Source organism: Antechinus flavipes, chromosome 2 (genome assembly GCF_016432865.1).
Source record: "Antechinus flavipes isolate AdamAnt ecotype Samford, QLD, Australia chromosome 2, AdamAnt_v2, whole genome shotgun sequence".
NCBI classification, from domain to species: Eukaryota; Metazoa; Chordata; class Mammalia; order Dasyuromorphia; family Dasyuridae; genus Antechinus; species Antechinus flavipes.
This window is the reverse complement of record NC_067399.1, coordinates 255205147-255228281: the sequence shown is the minus strand read 5'-3', so window position 1 is coordinate 255228281 and position 23135 is coordinate 255205147. Positions and strand designations below refer to the sequence as shown.

The 23135-nt window shown below is 39.6% G+C and overlaps 1 protein-coding gene across 1 annotated transcript in view; it reads right to left on the bottom strand.

Annotated features, from left to right (window-relative positions):
• Positions 1–21623, bottom strand: part of LOC127549019 (DEP domain-containing mTOR-interacting protein-like) — a 31123-nt gene extending 9500 nt beyond the window's left edge. The window contains exons 1-3 of the mRNA XM_051976749.1: positions 21286–21623; positions 6228–6406; positions 1684–1807 (exon numbers count right to left, since the gene is read on the bottom strand). Coding sequence (XP_051832709.1) covers positions 1684–1807; positions 6228–6406; positions 21286–21371 — 389 coding nt within the window. The 5' untranslated portion in view covers positions 21372–21623. The remainder of the gene's footprint in view (positions 1–1683; positions 1808–6227; positions 6407–21285) is intronic.
• Positions 21624–23135: the final 1512 nt, after the last annotated feature.

The window sequence follows — 23135 nt, the reverse complement described above, 5'->3', positions numbered from 1 at the left end:
ATCCACCCTGCTTGCCACCACCATCTTCATCCATTCAATTACACTGGGTAAGAATCGATTTAGCTCTTGTATGCGAGGGTACAAAGAGTAATGGCCTATAAAAACAGGTAAAATGTTATAACCCTGGAACAGAAAACTAGAGCTTGTTTGACAAGGACATAAAATGTCCTAGAGACAAGAGAAACACTGATCTTCTTAAGCAGGGGAGTGCCATGGTCAGACAGGTATTTTGGGAATTTTACATTGACAACTGTGTGGAAGATGGATTAGAACAGAGCTTCTTCAGATTTCTCACTTTTGACCCCTTTTTGCCTGAGAAATTTTTTTACAACCCAGATATAAGTATATAAAATAGGTACTCAAATCAAACATTTACTGACAATAAATCATAATTTCATGACATTTAGTTATGTGACCCCATATGAGGTCGCAAGCCACAGTTTAAGAAACTTTGGACTGAAGACCAAGGCTAATTAGGGAGTTATTGCCAGCGTTTAGGCAAGATTTGTATCTGACCTAGCATGATTGATCATATGAACAAAGGACGTACAGTAGAGAGAATGGAGGAGAATTTAAATCACTTTGTAACTGAAATAGAGATATAAAGTGGGAGATAAGAGTCAAGGGTGAAATCTAGTTTGTGAATCTGAATAACTAGAAGGATTACAGTGCCCTCAACAAAAATATGGAACATTAAGAAGAGGAGGGAGTTTGGGGCCAGATCAACAGGTGTGATTATAGACAAGTTGAGTTTAAGTGCCTAAGGGTCATCCATTTAGAAAAACTCAATAAGCAGTGAGTGAGGCAACACAGGAGTTCAAGAGAGAAAGTAGGACTGAGTATATAGATATAAGAATCACCTGTGTAGAAGTGATAGTTGAACCCATGGAACCAATGAGATCACAAGACAAGTGAGTGGGAGATAAGACCATTGAAATAATGAGTCTTAACAATTTTTTTTTAATTTGTAGAAGAAAAGAGAGACATAAGGACTCTATCTTCAGGAACTGACACGATCCAAGGTTTTTTGTGCGAATAAGGCAAATCTGAGCATGTTTGTAGGTATCAGCAAAGGAGTTAGCGTATGAGATTGACAGAGAAAGATAGGATGTTAGAATGGCAAGTTCCCAGAAAAGAAAGGAGAGAAAAAGATAAAGGGCACAAGCAGGGGCTGGTGCAGGCAATGCTGACAATCTCCCCTGTACATTATGTATAAATATATTCATGTGAACGTAGAAGAGACAGACACATGTACATTGATATATATGTACATATATGTATATGTATGTATGTGAGTGTGAATATATATATATATGTATGTATGTATGTATACAGATAGATAGATATTTCCATGGATTCTGAAGGCAGACATATGCACACAACACTGATACAACGACAATTACATTGCACACAGGCTCTCCTGTACACAAAAATAGTCCTAACTCAAACACACACACACATAGTAAGAAACACTGAAAGTACAGACAAGAAAGAATGTGCTCACAAATGGGCAAATGTTTGTACAAAGGAAGGGTTAGTTAAGCTGATGAAGTCTTTTATTGTCAGTGATGGTCCTAGGGCTACTATGAGAAAATGGCAGGATGAAGATTAGTCCCAATCCCAGTCCCCCTCCCCAACCATTCCCCTTGGTCCCCCCACCCCCTCTCCCGCCCTGTTACATACGCTTCATACAGACTCTGGCCTCGAAGAAACACTTTGACATCCTTGTTTAAGGGGAAGGTCCCATCATCCTTGCGGAAACGGTACAGCAGTTTGGCATCTTTGTAGTCTGAATGTTCATCACACACTGTGGAGGTTGGGGGTGGGTATCACTCAGGACATCCCACACCCACAGGAACCAGGTAGCACCCTCCCACTCAGAAGGGAATCGTGTCTTGCTAAATAGTCCAAAAGACCACTGGAGCCACTGAAAGATGGGTAAGTAAACATGTTTATGAGGGCAGATGGACAAATGACCCTGATCAGCCACTCACCATATTCTATTCCTGGTGTTTCATGGTCACAATCTGGCCTTGGCACAGAGCAGGAAATCAGACAAACAGGAAATACTTGCAGAGAAAGTATTGATCTCATTTGAACAACCCTTACTCCCAAGAGCTGACTGGCAGGAGAGGAATGTTTAAAGAAAGCTATTAAAAAGCCAAAAGTCAGAAAGATAGTGAGTGGTAGAAATCTGACTAAAATTCTGAGCTGGTGCCTTCCCTCATTCTCTCCTGCTTCATCTCTTTTTCTTATTTAGAGATAGTTTTTTTTCTTGACAAGGCAAATACATGCATCTTTGGTCTCATCATTTCCAGCAGATAGCCCCCTCAACCATTTTCAGTCTCACTAATCTCACCCATTTATCTACTGATTCATTCCTTGCTGCCTTCCAATACACCCTTCCTTTAAAAACTCTCATCTCATCCAACTATTCCCTAGCTATATTTTTCTTTTCTCTAAATCCCTTTCCCCCTAAATTCCTTAAGAAAAAGCAGGCAATCCTTGATGTTTCTACTTCCTGTCCTCTCTCACTCTTAACTCTACAATCTGCCTTCCAACCTCATCATTCAACTGAAACTGATCTCTCCTAGGTCATTAATAATGATTGACAAATATAATGACTCTTCCTCAATCTTTACCCTTCTTTACCTTTCTGAGGGTTTTAACACTATGATCAGTCTCTTCTCCTGATATCCGCTCCTTTCTAGGTTTCTTTCTCTGGATTTTTCTCCTGCCTATCTCACCACATCTCTTCAGTCTCCTTTGCCAGATCTTCATCCTGCCCATACCCACTAACTATGGGTATCCCCCTACTCCAAGTTCTATTTTGGTCCTCTTCTCCTTTATACTATGGTGTTTGTTAACAACTCTATGCAGATGATTCCCAATCTATATATTTAGCTCTCACCTCTCTGCAGAGCTTCAGTCTCATATCACTAAGATTGGACATCTCAATACCACCAAAACAAAACTCATTAGCTTTCCTCCCACACTCTAGGATAACTGTGCCCTCCTCAATAAAATTCCAGTGACTTCCTGTTACTTAAAGGATCAAATATAAAATCATCTTTTTTGGTTTTTACAACTTTCTCCCTTCCCACCTTTACAGCCTTCTTACACTTTACTTACCAATATGTACTTCATGATCTAGCAACATCTACCTTTGAACATGCTGTATTTCCAGACTTTGTTTATTTTCAAAAATGATTTCCTTGGCTTCCTTTTTACCTGAAGTCTCACCTTCTGCAAGAGGCCTTTTCTGGTCATTTTCTCAATTGCTAATGCCTTCCCTATAAGATTACCTACAGTTTACACAGATTACACAGTTTACAGTATATTTTGTTTATACTTAGCTACTTTTAAATTGTTTTCTACTCTCATTCCCAAACCTTCCCCCCAATTATAATGTGAAGTCATAAGGGCAGAAAACAGTTTTGTTGTTGTTATTGTTTTCCCTTCTTTGTTTCCATAGGGGAACGGTTCCAATAATCTGGATACATAGTAGGATCTCAATAAATACTTGTTGCCTGTCCAGAGAGCCATTCATCCATCCATCCATCCACACATCCACATGAGACTTCTGTGTTTCGCAGGAAGGGTCCCAGGAGGAAGGGGTTAGAGAGAGTGGATGGGCTGGGAACAGTGGGCCAGAAAGAAATGAAGACAGAAATCAGAGTATTTCCATGGAATAGTCAAGTCCCGCCCTCTTCACCACAGTCCCTCCCTCAATAAACAGTCATTAAGAATGGCTCTAGAACCAGAGCTATTGGCCTGATGACCACATTAACATAAATAAACCATGACTGAAAGACTTCAGAAACAGTTAAAGTGGTGCCAAATCTTAACCTCAAAGGACTGCTGGTAAAGCAAGCCTTCAGGCTCTCAGAAGAAAGGTGGTGGATTACAGCCGCTGGAGGAGGCAAACACTGTCAGATAATGGCTAATGTGTTTGTTTCCAGACCTTTGTTACACAGGAGGATTCTACAAGGGGAAAAGGAGGACTCAGGTAGTAATGGGAGTATGACAATGGTAGTTTTGGAAAAAACTTCAGGATTTTTTTTTAGGAAAGCAGAGTTTTCATTCCCAGGAATGAGTTGCAAGGAGTAAATTAAGACAGTCAGCTTCTCAAGTCCTGTGTCGTTTGCATGTGAAGAGCAAGGGAAATGAGAGCGTCTGAGATGCAGGAGTGGAAAGCCAAGTCTCATTCCTCTGCGGCTTTGGCTTCCCGGACCGCAGTCCAAGGCCTGGGTAAGGGTCAAAGCTGGTTCTTGTTCCATCCAAATGACTCTGTTCACCATTCATCCCTAATTATGGCCTGGCCACACAGCCTAGCTTAGGAGAACCACCCAGGAGACCTCCAGGTTGTGAGGTTATGTGGGCCTATCCACACACACACACACACACACACACACACACACACACACACACACACACAAATTCAGGCTTTAACACAACGCTCTCCATACTCATAAATACCCATACAACCTTACATATGCTTCACACTCTCCCTCGGTCTCTCTCTCTCAGTCCCACTCTATCTCACTCTCTCTCTCTTTCTTTCTGTCTCTGTCTCTTCCTTCCCTCCCCATTTTCCCTGCTTCCCCCCACACCCTTTGAGGATGGAATTCTCCAGATGAATTTGCAATCCAGACAAGGGCCTTGTGTTTTCCTCCCATACACCAGCCATCACTTGGTGGAGCAAAGACAATCTATCCCTCTGACCCACACTGCAGACCAGTAGGACTGCCAGACCTCTATGTTCTCATTCTAGGGGTGTCAAGAAGTCTCCCTACTCCCAAATATCCCTCTGCCCTGTGGCTGAATTAACCAGAATAATAATGAACTTTCTCTGAAGTGAGAGGTTTCATACTTAGCTTACTGTATGACAAAAAGTCCAGATCTTTTTCATAGACTCTACTGTCCAGTTCATACCTTCTTTATTCTATATTTGTGAAATATATATATTTTTGAATCCAAGTATATAACTTTATATGTCACCTTATTGAATTATTAAAATTTGATTTGGCTCATTATTCTAGTTTACCAAAGTCTTTGTATCCCTTTGTCTCAAGCTTTATGCTACCTATGTAATTGATAAACATGCCATTTACTTCATTCAAATAATCAATGGTTCAATATTATCTTTGATGCTTACTAACTGTGTTTGACTAAACTATTTAATTTCCAGGTGTCTCAGTTTCCTTCTCTTTAAAGATGGCAGAGGGAGAGGTTGGCTCAGATGGCCTTAAGTCTCTTTCAGTTCTAAAACTGTGACTCCATGATCTTTCCTACCTTCATTCTTTTGGATTAAGCCCTGCTCTCTCCATATACCTCTGATTATGGCCAGCAGCCAATAGTACCTCAACAAAAGGGAAATTATCACATGGATTTCAAGATGACTTGTCATAAAGGAAGCTTCCTTGGGCAGATCCTGGTCATGGGGCTGAGTCACAAGGGTCAATTTTTCAGAAAGCTCAGGTGAGAAAGAGAGCTAGTGGGCACTAATGGAAAAAGGCTTCATTATCAAAAACACTCTTTCTCTCCCCAACTTCAAATACAACTGGAATGCAGTGACAATGCAGCCCACTAGGGAGGAAAATAGCAGCTACTTATCTGTAGGACTAAAACTGTACACAGGCTGACACTGAACCATTGTCTTTTTCTACATGGGGGTGGGGGAAATTTTTGAATATGGAGGCAAAAGAAAATTGAAAAAGTGTCTAGAAAGGGAGGAAGGAATTTTTTAAATGGCATGGCTTTCGGGGGGGGGAGGACACAAGGTTTTGCAAGGATTAATGGTGAAAATTTATCCTTGCATATGTTTTGAAAATAAAAAGCTTCAATAAGAAAAAAGAAAAGAAAATAAAGGGGGAAAAGAAAATAAATAGCCAATTAAAGCAGAGACCCTCTCCACATCTTAAATTCAAAGGAATTAAACTACAGCAAAAGGAATGTAGGACAGATACAGCTAAAAATGTGAGACACTGGAGATAATGAAAAAAGGCTCTAGATACTGAAGGTGAGGTCAGGCAAATAGAAGAAGTTGGGGAGAGAACTTTCTGAGGGGAGGAGAGGCTCTTCACAATGTTCTACCCATCCCTTACCCGATCCACACAGCTCCCATCCTACTGGGCCTCTCTGTTGTTCAGAAATGAAGCTGTTGGACTCTACAGAAGGTCCAGGAGAGTGGGGAGGTAAGGAAAGTTGGAAGAGAGACCACGTACCATGATGGATGATGTAGTGGTCCATTAGTTTCTGCATGAGCCGAATGCCCGTTTCTCTGTCCGGTGCCTCCTTGTGGTCTATCAGCCAATCTGTGAGCTCCTTGGCCACAAAACAGTTGGGATACGTCCGAAGATGATAACGTCGATCCTTGATGAGCTTCCCATCATGAAGTCGAAGCCTAAAACAGATGAGGGAGGGCAAAGGAAGAGCCCTTAGAAGTGATGCATATCTCCTCACTCTTTTGGCAGAAAATAAGGCCACTTTACAGTTTAACCACTGAAAGTTGAGACTTGGTGGTCCATGATGTAAAGCTTGCAAAAATATAAAGATTGCAGCGATATATCTTAACGAAGAGGACAAAAAAGTGTGGATAACCAAAACAACAGGTAAAACTACAAAACAGCAGTTAGTCTAAAAGAGTGTATGTTTAAAAAAACAGATGATCTCCAAAGAGAAGGGAAAATACAACAGTGAGTAATTTAAAAGGCAATTTCTGTCTGACTACGGACATGCATGCCATATTAAAGTTACACTTGCCTTCCTAATTACACTTTGTGCAAAGTAGTATTACCCTGAGACCTCAAAGCAAAGACAATGCAAAGAGAGTATCAGCTTCAGGCAAGCTTAAAACAACAACAATACCCCCAGTATATACCTATTGCCTAACATAATATTAATGCTAGATGGAAGCTTGAATAGTTGTATTAATTACAATTAATGATTGCAATTAATTAGTGATAAATTTATCATTCATGCATTCATCCAGTACCTATATACATTTGAAAATGGATCACAAAAAAGCAGAGTCAAAATGGCAAGAAAACACTCTTCCAACCTCTCCCCCAAACCGCTCCAAATTCCTTTAAAAATGACTCTACACAACTATTAGAGCATCAGAATACCCCCCCCCAAAATGGAATAGAACATTTTCCATTTTGTGGTCAAGTCCCTAGAAGGATCCGTAAAACAGCTGCACAAAACCCCTGAAGCTCGGGGCAGGGCACCCTCCACCCTGGAAACAAGCCCTACTCTAACAAAGAGCTAAAAGCTGGATAATAGGCTAGAAAAAATAGCAGACAACAGAAAAAGATTCTGACCATAGAAGATTACTATGGTGACAAGGAAGAGCAAAACATAGACTCAGAAGATAACAAAGCTCCTATAAACAAAGTCTCCAAGAAAAACAAGAACTAGGCTCAGGTCATAAAAGAACTCGAAAGGGACTGAAAATCAAGTAAGAGAGATAAAGGAAAAATTAGGAAAAGAATTGAGTGATACAAAAGGAAATACAAAAAGCTAATGAGGAGAATGACTTAAAAAGCAAAATTGGCCAATTGGGAAAGGAGGCACAAAATCTCACTGAGAAAAATAATTTCTTAAAAATTAGAATTGAACAAATGGAAACCAATGATTTAATGATAAATCAAGATAAAATATGGCACATGAAAAAAAAAAAAAAGAAATGTGAAATATCTCACTAGAAAAACAACTGACCTGGAAAATAGATCCAGGAGAAATAATTTAAGAGTCATTGATCTACCATCATCAAAAAAAAATGCCTGGAGATCATTTTTCAAGAAATCATGAAGACAAAGTGTCCTGATATTCTAGAACCAGAGGGTAAAATAAAAATTGAAAGAATCCGCCAGTTGTCTCCTGAAAAAGATCCCAAAATGAAAACTCCCAGGAATATTATAGCCAAATTTTAGAACTTCCAGATCAAGGAGAAAATATCGCAAGCATCTAGGAAGAAACAATTTCAGTATAGTGGAGCCATGGTCAGGATAACAAAAGATTTAGAAGCTTCTACATTAAAGGATTGGAGGGCTTATAATATGATATTCTGGAGAGCAATGGAGCTAAGATTTAACCATGAATCACTAACCTAGCAAAACTGAATATAATCCTTCAGAGGAAAAAGTGGTCATTCAATGAAATAGAGGATTTTTAAATATTTGTGATGAAAAAATCAAAGCTGAATGAAAAATCTGATTTCCAAATATAGGGTTCAGGAAAAGTATAAGAAGGTCATCAGGAAAGTAATATCATAAGGGACTTAATATGGTTTACATTCCTACAAGGGAAGATGAGACTTGTAATTCATTAAAACTTTCTCATTATTATGGCAATTAGAATGAGTATATATAAACAGAGGGCACAGGTGTGAGTTGACTATGCAGAATTAATATCTTTTTTTTAAAATGATGAAATTAAGGGATGAGAGAGGAATGTACTGGGAGAAAGGGAAAGGGAAAAATGGAATGAACAAATCATCTGCCATAAAAAAGAAGTGAGAAAAAGCTTTTATAATGGAGGGGAAGACAGGAGGAGGGGAGAAGATGATGAGTGAGTGAACCTTACTGTCACCAGAAAGAGGAAATAACATACATACTCAATAAGGGTATAAAAATCTATTTCAACTTACAGGGAAATAAGAGGGGAATGGGATATGGGAAAGAAGAGAGCATTATAAAAGAGAGGGCTTGTTGGGGGAGGGAGTGGTCAGTACCAAAACACTTTTGAGGAGGGACAGGGTGAAAGGATAGAGAGAATAAATGAGGAGAAATATAGTAATTGTAAAAAAATTTTCAAAGCAAATTTCCCTGATAAGATCCCATTTCTTTAACATAGAGGGAATTGAATCAAATTTATTTTTTTAAAAACATGCCCCATTTGATAAATGATCAAAAGATATGATCTGTGCACAAAGGGCTATAAATTCATGCATATTCTTTGGCTTAACTACACCACAATTAGGCATGAAAACTAAAAGAGATTCAGGGAGGGAACCCCCAGAAAGTGACCTTAATATGCAAAAAAATATTCATGGCATTTTTCTTCTCAGGGCAAAAAAACCCTGGAAATTTAGGGGATGTCCATCAATTGGGGAATGGTTCAATAAACTGTGGTATGTGTTTGTGATGGACTATTATTGTTCTGTGGGAAATGATGAGCAGGCTGCTCTCAGGAAAACAACAAGAAGTAAGGTGAAATGTACTGTATTTAAAGTAACAGTAATATTCTGGGATGACCAGCTGTACATGACTTTGCTATTCTCAGTAGTATAATCATTCACAATTACTCTGAATGGTTTACAATGAAAACTCCTTTCCATACTTAGAGAAGGAAATGATTGTGTCTGAATACAGACTGAAGTATTCTCTCTCTTTTTGTTTAACTTAATTTTTCTTGAGGGTTTTAATTTTTATTAGGGTGAGAAATCTGTTTTCTTTCACAACTTGACTTTTATGCATAACTTCACATATGGTTTCTTAATTGTGGATAAGGGAAATAATCTAAAATCTCAACATTTTAAAAAACAAATGTAAAAAAAATTCTTTTGAATGTAACTGGGGAAAATTTTTAAAGAAAAAAAAGAAAATGGGTTACAATTTCCCTGAAGTCCCTAGAAAGTTACCCCATGTATGGCAAGGGGACAGGAGAGGAAGTAAAGTCTCAATTTGTGGAGGAGGGTTCCCTGACTGGCTGAAGATGCCCTACTAATTGTTGCTCAGATCATGCAGATTAAGGAAGACACTTTTCTCGTGTCATACAACCCTGCCTAGCTCTGTGACATTTAATAATTTCACCATGGGATTTGACAGGGTAACTGACAAAGTTCTGAGAATGCAGCTGTTTTGTGTTGTCCCTCAACCTTTCTCCATCCCTGCTGGCTCCTCCCAGAGCTTCAGAATCTCACCTCCTCTCAGAAAAAAGAACAGCCATGTTCTCAGTTTAAAAGCAACCCCTCAAGTCACATATATATACATTCAACACCCCCCATCCCCTACTAGCACAATATACACATAGCACACACACAAACACACAGAGGCACTCACAGATGCCCACACAACATGCCTGTTGCCACACAGGCCACCCTTGACATTTTGCTACCTGACTGGCTCCCCATCCTCAGGTGAGATCTTTGGGGTTTTCACTTGGCTTGGAACACGACTTTGCAGTCGCCTGCCCAGGCCAGGCAACACTGTCTGCTTCTCCTGAGGCAGCTTAAACAGGTCTGGCCACAGCGCTGGCCACAGAGGTCTCATTCCTTCACACAGGGAATCTTTATCTTCCCTCAGATCTTGGAGGGTTGCCCAGCTCAATCCCAACTAGGGCCAAGTATAATTTTGTCCTGGATTTTGCTTAATGCAAAGGAACTATAATTTCATCAGCAAGGGAAATTCCAAAGTCTCTCCTCCCCCATCAACATATTTGTGTCTTGTAGGTAAGTCTTCAAGTGTTACTTCAGTTACCCAGAAATTAAGTGATCCAGGGTCACATAGTTAGTGACAGATTGGAGATTTGAACTCAGATCTTCCTACTTTTCAGCCCTCACAATATTGTCTCTTGCTTCGAGCATCACAGTTTCTCTGAGAGAAGTCGTACCTCTCAATTTTGAGGATTGGGAGGTATGTAATTAAAACTGTCAGACAATCAAACAATAAAAGGTCTAATCTTTAAGAGACCAGGATCCAAAATGAGTCACTAAGGCATGAAGGCAAGTTATTAGCTCCATAATTCTGTCACTCATCGACTTGCCTTATGACCTTAATGTAGCCTAATGGGGTCACATTTAAATCTTACAATCCTTAGCTGCAGGGGGAATTTCCCCACCCTCAGCACATGGAGAGTGGGGGAAAAAAAGAGGAAAAAATACCCGGATGTTTTTGCAGAGACTTCCCTTCCTCCCTGCTGTATGGGCCCCGGCTATTGTTTACCCCAAATGCCTCACCACTATCCAGGGGACATTTGGGAAGTCCCTATTGTCTCAGACATCACAGCTGAGCTTCTATACTAGGGTCTTATTTAGGGATCAGCCACTTTCCACAGTCCTTCCCTTCTTGCCTCAGAAGTGTCAGATATTGGCCAGAGTGAGGATAATCCAGAATAGAAGGATGAGGGTCAGCAGGAACATCCAGCAAATAGAGACTGAACCTGGAGAGAGGAAGAGACCTAGAAACATTATCCATCCTTTTCAATGATGCAGTGATCCAAGACAATTCCAACAGACTTGGAATAGAAAATGCCATCTGCATCCAGAGAGAGAACTATGGAGACTGAATAAGAACAGAAGCAAACTATTTTCATCTTTTTATTTGTTTCTCGTTTCCTTTTTGTTCTGATTTTCTTTCACAACATGACTAATGTGGAAATATGTTTCAAATGACTATACATGTATAACCTATATCAGATTACCTGCTGTCTTAAGGAGGGGAGAGCTAAGGGACAGAGGGAGAAAAAAATTTAAAACTCAAAAACCTTACAAAAACAAATGCTGAAAACTATCTTTCCATGTAATTGGAAAAATAAAATACTATTGAAATTTTAAAAAATAAAAAACATTCATCCAATGCTAACCCTAGAATCTTAAATTAGCAGTAGTTTCTATCCTTTGGAATAGGAAGAGTTGGGGGTTTTGAGGGATCAGCAAACCCTAGAGGAGTTCTATACTAGGATCTATGTAAAGTATTCTAATGGGTGCTAGAGCTATTAAACACAGGAAGAGAGAAGAAATACTATTTCTTATAACTGGGGTGTATCAGAATAATAATTAGCATTTATATGGTGCTTTAAGGTTTACAGAGAGCACTTTACATATATGTATACATGCTATCTTATTTGATCCTCACAGCAATCTTGGAGGTAGATGCTATTATTATTCCCATTCTACAGATGGGAATTAAGAAATTAAGAAAGGGGTTAGTGACTTGCTTAAGATCTAATAGATAGAAAGGGATCTCTGGGGTCATCCATAACCTAACCACCTATCTTAGAGAGTGGTGATTACCCCCCACAACAGACTATCTTCAGACTTCTGAACCTGTCAATCAAGAAGGTGAGAAAGTTTCAGGAGAGTTAGAAACTGTGATTGATTTTTCTGGGAAGTAATGAAGAAGGAAATTTGGAAGAAATGAGAAGAAAAAAGATTAAGGGAGAATGGATAGAGAGAAATGGAGAGAGAAAAAAGAGGAAAAAGGAAAATGAATGAGTGATAAAAGTAAAGAAGAGATAAAAGAAAGGAAAGGGAAGTTGTGAGACAAAGAAGGGAGAGAGAAGGAGAAAAGAGAGGGGAAAGATGGAGGAGAAGGCTGGGAACAAAAGGAGAAAGAATTAGGGGGAAGAAGGAAAACAAAAAATGAGTGAAAAAGGGAGAAAAAGGCAGTTCAGAGAAGAAGGAATCAGAAAGGAAGCAGGGTGAGAAATAGGAGAGAAGTAGAGGAGAGAACTGAGGGAAAGAAATAAATTATTGAAGCCTTAACATTGTATCATAGCATCATAAATTTAGAGTAATTTAGAGGGGATTTCAGGGGTTATTAGTCTAAATTCATTTTACAGATGAACGCAGATATAAATACAAACCTCTTTATAGTGTGGAATCAGCTTCTATGGAAACTATAGTGAGCATTAGGGAGGATTCTTAGGCCTGGTTCATGTGAGGCCCTTTTGCAGTTTAATTTTTTATGAATTCATCGATTGTTCCTAAGATCTCTAACCACTAAATATGATCATTCAGAGTGACCCACGGGCAGGGGTTTTAGCTGTTTTGTGGAAGGGAACTGTGGACACTTGGCAGATTATACAGAAAACATAGAGTGACTTTTAAAGGACAGTATTGAGTATGTGGCTAAATCCCAGGAAAAAGTGCTCAGTGGCCACCCACCTTCAGCTTCTCTACAGACAGCTTCTTTCTGGACAGGCTTCTCATTTAACTCAGACTCAGAGAAGGCTGGAGCTGGAATGGGCCTTAGAGACAGATCTAAACCTATCCCACTTCACTTTTTTAAAACAATATCATTATTTTTTATTTTAAACTTGACAGGCACCAACAAAAATGGACATTCTCATATATAAAAAAGAAAAGGAGAATTTATATTAAAATGCACGTCTCTGTGATGTACAGCTTGTATTTTTAAAAGGATAAGGAATGGATTTGTGATTTTCATTAGTACAGGGAACATTTAGGTTAGGAAATTCCCTCCAGCAACACTAGTATGTACTTTTTTTACAACTTATAAAGAATAGCCTAGAACTCTTGAGAAGTTAGCTGACCTGTTTAATGTGGTCCTTATTCTCTCTCTTTTGTATACACACATATATATATACATGCACAGATCTATATATATTAATGTCAGTCTATTTGTCTGTTTCCACTGAACTTCCTTCTCTCTTCTGTCATTTTTTAAAAAGGCTTTGTTGACACTTTTTTCTTTCTTTTCATTTTTAAGGAGCTATCACTAGCTCCCTCCCCCTCTATAACATTCCCACCTTACTACCAAAAAAAAAAAAATTCCTCCTTTGTAACAAATAAATGAAGCCAGGCTAAGTAAATCCACACCTTCACCTTGTTCTGCATTCCTAGTCCACTAAGTTTCTGCCAAGAGGTAACTGATATTTGCTTTATCATCAGTCCTATGGATCTGGAATTGGTCATTTGTGGGATTAATAAGCAGTCTTAAGGCTTCAAGATTGTTTCTTTTTACTATGTTGTAGTCACTATATATAGATTTTTCTGATTATGTTCACTTCACTTTGCATTTGTTTATATATCTTCCAATTTTTTCTATCTCTTGTCGGGTTCATACTTTGTTTTCCTCTTTAGAGTTTATATCTAGTAATGATATTCCTGAGCTAAAAGTTATGTAGTTTAGTGACTTTGGAGATTAAAATTCTAAATTTCTTTTCAGAACAAGCCAAACAATTCTCACCTCCATCAGCAGTGCATCAAAAAGGAAATAAACATTTATTAAGTGTCTATTATGTGTCAGATACTGTGCTAAGCACTTTTCAAAATTATTGTCTCATTTGATCATTATAACAACCCTGGAAGATAGGAGTCCATGATTATCCTCATTTTACAGTCAATGAAACTGAGACAAACAGGGTTTATGTGACCTGTCCAGCATCAGAAGTAGTATGAGGTTGGATTTGAATTTCAGTCTTCCTGACTCCAAGCTTAGCACCCTATCCACAGCACCACCTAACTGCCTTATTGGACTGCTTGTCCCCACATCTGCTCCAAAAATCGTCTGCCAGAACTTCAGGGTATCTTCACATTTCTCTTATTATTCCTAATTTGAGATGTTTTTATGTAGTTGCTGTCAGTTGAGAGCAGCTAAAGCTCTCTAGGTTCATACCCTAGAAACATCTATTTATTAGCGAATGACTCATTTTTTGAGTAAATATCTCATCTTAGAAATTAGGCCTTCTCCTTTGATCCAGCAGTGTTACTACTGGGCTTATATCCCAAAGAGATCTTAAAGAAGGGAAAGGAACCCACATGTGCAAGAATGTTTGTGACAGTTCTGTTTGTAGTGGCCAGAAACTGGAAATTGAGTGGATGCCCATCAATTGGAGAACGTATGAATAAATTGTGGTATATGAATATTATGGAATATTATTGTTCTGTAAGAAATGACCAGCAGGAGGATTTCAGAAAGGCCTGGAGAGACTTACATGAACTGATGCCGAGTGAAATGAGCAGAACCAGGAGATCATTATACACGGCAACAACAATACTATATGAGGATCAATTCTGATGGACGTGGCTATCTTCAACAATGAGAAGACCCAATTCAGTTCCAAATGATCAGTAATGAACAGAACCAGCTACAGCTACACCCAGAGAAGGAACACTGGGAAATGAATGTGGATTACTTGCATTTTTGTTTTTTCTTCCCAGGTTATTTTTACCTTCTGAATCTGATTTTTCTTGTGCAACAAGTGAACTGCACAGTTCTGCACACATATATTGTATTTAAGATATACTTTAACATGTTTAATATGTATGAGACTGCCTGCCATCTAGGGAAGGGGTTAGAGGGAGGGAAGGGAAAAGCTGGAACAGAAGTGAGTGCAAGGGACAATGTTGTAAAAAAAAATTACCCATGCATATGTTCTGTCAATAAAAAGTTATAATAAAAAAAAATCAGGCCTTATTAGAGAAACTTTTAAGTTTCTCCTTTAATTTTTCTTGTATTCCTAACTTCCTTGATTGTTAATCCAGGTTAGCTCCCTGGAGGCTTCAGAATCAGCTAGAATCAGGATAAGTAAAAGTCCTTGGTCTTTAGGGGGAGAAGCAGGCAAACTGCCACAGGCTCACCAAAGATGTATCCTTGATTCTCGAGTCCAAACTCACCAACTTCTCTCCTCCTTGTCTGGTGGCAAAGTGAGTCTCTGGCCCCTCTCCCTCAGCCCTCTAATTCTTGCCTATAATTATCTTAACACCAAACAGTGATCCAGCAACTATTGTGAGAAGAGCTATTTTTCCAAACATATGCTAATAGAGTCATTGTCTCATATCCAATAGGTTATTAGCTTTGAGTGCTCAGTTGTCTGATTCAAGCACACCTTTTTCTGAGCCTTTTATACTTGATTTTGTTTGTGCAAAATGATTTTCAATGTTATATAACTAAAGTTCTCTATTTTCTCTCTTGTGATAATCACCTTATTTGCTTGGGAACTCTTCTTCAAACAGTTGAAAAAGGAAATCTCTCCCACCTCCTGTGATCTGTTGCTAATATAGCCTTTTTTATCTAGGGCATGCATCAATTTGAAACTTATTGTACTACACAGAATTAAGTGGTCACCTAAGTCTAACATGTCAGACTGTTTTCAAATTTTTCAATAAGTTGTAATGGAAGAATGGATTTTAATGGAACAGTGGATAACTGGGGACTTTTTGTTTATCAGAATGCTCCATTTTCTGTTCATTTGCTTTTGGATTTTGTGTGCCTGATGTTTCACTAACCAATTTTTTTAAAATTTTTTAACCAATTTGAAGTAGTTTTGATAATTACTGCTTTGTAGTATTGTCTCACGTCTAATACTGCCAGGCCCCCTTCCCACATTTTTCCCCATTATTTCTCTTTAGATTCTTAACCTTTTTCCCCTTCCAGCTGAATTTTGTTGCTAATTTTTTTCCAGCTCTATAAAGTAAGCTTTTTGCAGTTTGATTGGTGTAGCACTGAATAAATAAATTAATTTATATGATATTACTTTTTCATTGGATGCCTAAAAGAATGCAGAAGAATCAAAATCTCCCACATATACCCAGAAAAGATTTTAGAATTGCTACAGACTGAATAACAATCAAGCAAATCCAAAGAGAAGCTATCATAAGTGCCTTCGTCTGGAGTAGCACTACATAAAAAATTCAGTCTATGGTATGCCCTGACCTTGGAAGCCAGAAAAATCCGGGTAACAAACTGAAAATGTTAGCTCCTGGGTGGGAAAAGTAGAGAAGGTTCCCAGGCACCTGAATTCTACTGTTTTCTGTACTTTATTCTGTAATATTGAACATGAACCAGCCATAAGCAATTCATTTCTCTCCAACTATTTATCCATCTTTAGTGCTCTAAAAAGTGTTTGTTTTGTAGTTGTATTTATATAAAATTTTTATATTTGTAGTTGAACTCCCAAATCTTTTATAATTATGTATTCAGTCTGAATGGAATTTTACTTTTGATCTCTTCCTGATAAATTTTGCCAGCCATATACAGAAAGGCTGAAGATGTGTGGATTTATTTTTATGTCCTACTACTTTTTTTAATATTTTATTTTATTTTATAATAACTTTATATTGACAGAATCCATGCCAGGGTAATTTTTTACAACATTATCCCTTGCACTCACTTCTGTTCCGATTTGTCCCCTCCCTCCCTCCACCCCCTCCCCTAGATGGCAAGCAGTCCTATATATGTTAGATATGTTGCAGTGTATCCTAGATTATGTCCTACTACTTTGCTGAAGTTATTAATTGTTGCAATTAATTTTTTGTTGAATCTCAAGATTTTATAAGAAGACCATTCTATCATTTACAAGAAGCAAAAATTTTGTTTCTTCTTTGCCTTTACCTATTTCCCCAATAACTCCTGTCTTACAACCTTTCTAGCATCATGAAATAATGGAGCATCTGGAATGTCTCCAATTAGATTGCTTCAGATTTCTGGTCCACTGGGCATTCTGGGATCAGGGCTATTCTAGGTTTTGTCCCTCCTCCCCCTGGGACTTTATCCTCCACATTCTCAGGGCCTTCTCCCTTAGCTAGAGTCTAGTACAGGGAATTAAAGGATTTGGATGGCCTTCTTTGAAACGTAGCTGCTTTACTCAACTTAACCAGAAATCTCAATGTGAGGTCTAGAGAGAGAAATTACTGCCCAAGGTCAAACAGCTAGTTGATGGCACAGCTAGAGCCCAGGCCTCCTTGCTCTTAGACCAGTGCAGGTACTGGGTAACAATATCATCCTGTAGCTACAATGTCCCCCCTTCTCCCACCTCTTCTAGAACGTCCCAGGGCTGAGTCTCTCAGGAGGGTCCTCAGGGCACCCTCACCCACCAGAAGCGCAAGGAATTTCTTCTGAAGCACAGCCTCAGAACCACCTGCACGTAGGGCTGGGTGCCCAGACCATCATCTTCACCTTCAGGAACTTGCTGAAATGACATAGAGATATATCAGTGAACCAGAGGAAGGGTGGAAGGATCCAGGAGAGCAACGAAAATCTTCCAAATATTCATTCACCTTCAGAAAGCTCTAGTGCACTGAATTGCTAGGAATTTTCAGAGCTCACTGTCAGTCTGTATCCTAGCTTGTTCTAAGGTTTTCTTCCACCCCCATCCCCAAAGAAATCCTTTCCTCCTAGACACCAAACTAATTTATCTACTTTAAAACACCCCCAAAGCCTATATAAACCTAGCAGAAATCACAGAATTTGAGAATTATAAGAGACCTTTCAGCTGTTATCTATTCCAACTCATAATCAAAAAGAATCTTCAATGTAATAAATCTAACAACATTCACCCAGATTTTGAAGAAAAACTCTCGAGGAGGGGCAACATATCACCTCTCAAGATAATCCATTCTATTCTGGAGAGTTCCGGTTTTTAATTAGTCTTTCCTAATCTTAAGCCAAAATATACTTTTTGAAAATTTTACTCATTTGCTATTGATTCTGTTTTCTAAAGCTAGATAGGTTACACCTTCTTTCACATGACAGCCCTTCAAATATTTGAAGAGAGAGAGATCAAGTAGCCCTGGGTCATATCCAATCAAAACAATTTCAGAAACGATACTAAAGTCAGACCCTGAGTCCTGCAGACATAATATTGGGGAATTGATTAGAAGAGGGAATAATGATCCATTAGAGCTCAGATCTTCTCATCCTAGAATTAGGCTTAGAAAGGCTCTATAGAGGACACATAATATAATTTCCTCATTTCACAGATGAAGATACAGAAAGTTTAAGTGATTTCCTGAAAATCACACTGGTAGCAAAGAGCAGGACTAAGAGCCGAACCAGGTCTTTTGACCCCGAATCCAACATTCCATACCAAATCCAACATACCAAGGGGATGAAGTGTTTTTCCCAAGGCAACTTGTGTAATAAATGGTGGAGTTGAGCTATGACTACAAGTCCTCTATATCGTTCCTCTCATAACATCTCAGTATCAAAAGAGATTTCATAGATTATTAGTCTAGGGATTCCCAACTTGGGTTATGAGAGGCTTGTTATGGGGAAATCAATAATATTTTTATTTGATTTTGGAGAAATTGATTTCCAATCAATGAATTTATAAATTTTCGGTCTAACCTCAAGAAGCATATCTCATCTCACTTTTCTTTATGAAAAATTAATCTATTTTATTATATGAATATGCACAATGAACTCAAGAATGTATTTCCTTTCATACTGAATTAAGAGATTTATCAAAGCCAAAGGGACTGAAGAGGGAGCTGAAATCCACGTCTCTATAATATCTGTCCATTGTTCCCAGTTTTGTCCTCTAAGGCCAAGCAGAACAAGCTTAATTCTTCTTTCCCATTACAGCTCTCCCAATACTTAGAATGTCAGATTCTTCCTCCTCTCCATAAATCTTTACTTCTAAGGACCTTTCACTGACCAAGATTTGGTCTCAAGTCCCCTTGCCATCCTGGTTATCCTTCTTTGAAATCATTCCAGTTTTATCAATAGCTTTCTTAAAAAGTAACATCCCAACTGAACTCAATCATCCAGATGTGATTCTGACTCAAGTAAAGCACATGGGGTTTCATTTTCTTTGCTCTGAGAATCATTCCTCTCAACACAGCTCCAGATTAAATCTGCTTTCTTGGCTGCCTTATCAAAGTTGATTCATTAAACTTGGTGTCCACCAAAACTCCAGATTCTTTTCTTTATAAATAATAACAAACTGTTACCTCATCACCTCTCAAAATTGAGAATTTTCTTTAAATGTTTATGTTCCTAGGCTGCATCTGCCCTAATGAGGCCTCTAAATTTACTGTTGCCTGAAGTAAGCATGGCTTCTGACTCTCTTTTAAGAGTTCACGCTCTCCTTTCCCAGTCCCCAGAGCAAACAAGTTCCTTCTCTTGATCCCCTCCATACTTCCCTGTCCAGACTTCCATCAGGTCTCTCCTCTTCTGCTTCCCCACTACAGATAGCTTCTCTTTTTCTTTAAGCTAATCCAAATCTATAGTTTTCACTCTAACCTGACCACACTCTGGGGGCTACTGAGAGAACAGAGAGATTTTTTCCCTTTCTGCTTCTCCCCAGATCCAGACTTTGTCAGCTTGTGCTGTGTTCTAGTGCTAAGCCTTCAGTGCTTGGCACAGTGCCTGGTACATAATAGGTATTAATAAATGTTTATTGACTGACTTCTAGCCACAGAATTTCTCATTTTTCATGTATGTTCTGTGAAAGGAAGGGGTGTGTGTGTGTGTGTGTGTGTGTGTTGGGCTTGTGGTACAGGCAGGATGCCAATGTTATGGGGAAAAGCCAAGGGCAAACTCAAGGGTAAAAAATTAAAAAGCTCATAGGACTACAAGTTCTCCAGGGGGAAGAGGGGGGGGGGGGAATCAGTTCTCTCTAGTGTGAACTCTCCACAATTAGTAAGCAAAGGAAGAGGAGGGACATCCTCCCAACTTCAAATCCAAGAGAAAAGAAAAGGAAGGGGCTGTAAACTGTGGCTAGGAGGAGAGTTGTTTACTCTCAATATTCAAATTCAGGTTTTCAAGACCTCTCAACCCAGCTTGCTTTAGGGTTTGCAGACAAGCTGGCTCCAGTCCAACAATTAGGATTTTCAGTTTGTGTATATTGACACCTAGAAAATCAGCAAAAGCTACAAATCAAGAATTGATTTTTTTTATTGTTTAAACTTTAAAAAATGATGAAGTGATGTTAATAATGCAAATTAAACGTCAAAGTATGTCGACTGTTAAACATTTACCAACAGGTCCATCTCTCCAATCAGAAAACAGTTCACAAACACTTACGAGGAAAGAATTTCTAATTCGGTTTAAAAAAAGTAGGTAAACGGAGTTGCAATGTATAGCACTGTAATAGAGGAAAGGAAAAGAAACCAGTCTGGCTCTGTAGGTCTAAGAGACCTGGGGAAAGGAAGAAAAGAAGAGAAAGAGAAGAGGAGGAAAGGGAGGAGGGAAAGGAAAGAGAGGAAGAAGGGAAAGGGGGAAAGAGGAGAGGAGAAGAGGAGAAAGGAGGGAGATAAAGGGAAAGAGACTGAGCCAGAGACAGAGAACGACAGACTACAAGAGAGAGAGACATTGGTCACTTGCCCTTTTCCTACATTACCTGTGCTGTACTTTCTTTAAGCTTAGAAATACACAGACCTCCCATCAGCATTAAAAGATTCTACTGTTTTGACTCCAAAAACATCCCGACACTTTCTCCCCCTCTTCTCTTCGTCCCCTTCTCTCACGCCCAGTTCAGCCTGCCTCTGAGCCCTTCCCCGTAGGTTTCCAGGTTCCGCCAACGCACTCCTTAGCCGCTTTTTTTTCACCCTGTCTTATTTTCCCCTTCACGAGGTTCGTGGAGGAAGCAGGAGCTGGAGTCAGAAGACGAGGGATCAAACTCCAGCTTTTTATCTCCGACCATAACAAGTCATTTCAACCAGTATGAGCCTCAGTTTCCTCATACGTAAAACGGGGGGCGGACGGGCATTTTTTAAGAAGGGGGAATTGAACTAGAGAATTTCTAAGGTCCTGGGAGTTCCGTGCCTTTTAGGCCGAGTGTCTTCCTCCTTCGTCCGAGTGTGGTACCTACCTCAGCTGTTCCCCCGCCAGCATCACCTCGGCCCGGTGCTGCCGCTCCGCCGCCTTCTTCCGAAGGTTACCGGGCCCGCTCTCCATGGGCCCGGCTCCGTTCGGACCCGAGGGCTGGCTTCCTAGGGCACCGTGGGTGCGTCACCTGCAAGGAGCACCGCTCCTCGGCCTCTCCCTCCTCGCTTCCACTTCGTCCTGCCCCCAGACTCTCCTGGATCGAGGGGGTCCGAAGCCAGCAGCCGTCACGGTGGTGGCTGGGAGCCCCAGACCGGACCCGAAAGGAAAAGCTCCGCCAACTTACTCTTCCCGGACAGGTGCCCGTTCGAGCGGCGGCTCCAGTTTTCCCTCGGGGGCAGGACTGAAGAGGGACCCACGTGGCCTCCGCCCGCTGATTTGCAAACTCCGGCGTTGGGGCCCTGCCCTGTCCCCAGCCCTACCTGGACTCCGCCCCTCCAGCTCTCCCTGAGCCTTCCCAGTAGCGTTCTGCTCCGGTCTTCCACCCCCAAAACACACATGCTGTGGCATAATGGAAAAGAGCATCAAGAGGGAGCAGTCAGCGGCTTTTAAAGAGCTGGAAGAGACTCGACAGACTAATCCATGCACCTCCCTTTAAAAATACGGAAACCGGGGCTGAGTGATTGTAGTTTGCACGTCGAAGGTCTCACCGATAATAGCAGAGGTGGGATTTGAACCCAAGTCCTCCTCTAAATTCATGGCCTCTGCTATCTTAAGTGGGTTCGAGTCCCAGCTCAACTCCTTCTGGGATTTTAGGAGAGTCACTCAAATTCAATTTCCTCATTTACAAAATGAGGGGCTCCCACTAATCGGTTTCTAGGGTACTTTCTACTTCAGTGTTAGATTCCACGACTAATCCATAACCACACATATGTATATTCATTATGCATAAACCAATATAGATCAGCATAGGCTTGTTAATAGTAGATCAGTAGTCTCAAAATCTTCTCCTGTCCCGGCTCAGAATTTAATTCAGTGACCAGAGTCCTATTGAGATATTCTACCTCCGGAGAAGACATTCTCTAAAGCTATTCTCATTCACTAACACCTGAGGCAGATAAAGGAATTAGGGGAAGCAGAAAGTAGAAGGTTGTAGAACAAAGCATGTGGAGTTCTATATAGAGGAAAGACAAATTTTTACTTACTCAAAACTTTTGCTAATGCTTAACAAATATTAATATTAAATTGCTTTGACGAATTTGGAAATAGTTTTAGAAGAATTGCACACGTTTAACCTACATTGGATTTTTTGTTGTCTTAGAGAGGGAAAAAAATTTGGAAGACAAGGTTTTGAAAAGGTGAATCTTGAAAGCTATCTTTGCATGTATTTGGAAAAATAAAATACTATTAAAAATTTAAGATCAAATTGCTAGCCTCTCTCTACATATAAATACACACATACATACATAAGTGTGAATATGTATGTATTTATTTATTGGCTGTTCTCTTACTAACATATTGTACTCAAATGACTATGCTAGAGTATAAATCTTTCTTGTCCAGTGCCCTAGACAATCTCAAAAGCCTATTCGTTGTTGGTTATAAAAAAAAGAACATATGATCTGGGGTTAAAGTTGGCACCAGAAAAAAACTTTGAATAGGAACAGATGACATTGGCCAATGCCATTGTTTGGAGAGTCTGTAATTAATAACTAATTGGTCAGAGAAAGAGCCAAATTCATGAACTAGCAAAGGGAAACTGGCTCAGGAACTGGCTTTTTTTTCCCCTCTCTGATGAAATGAGGAGAAAGGGGCATAAAGCCTACTCCAAACATTTTATAGAAGAGAAAATGGAGCCCATGAAGATTTAACTTGCCCTAGATCAGTTAATCTATT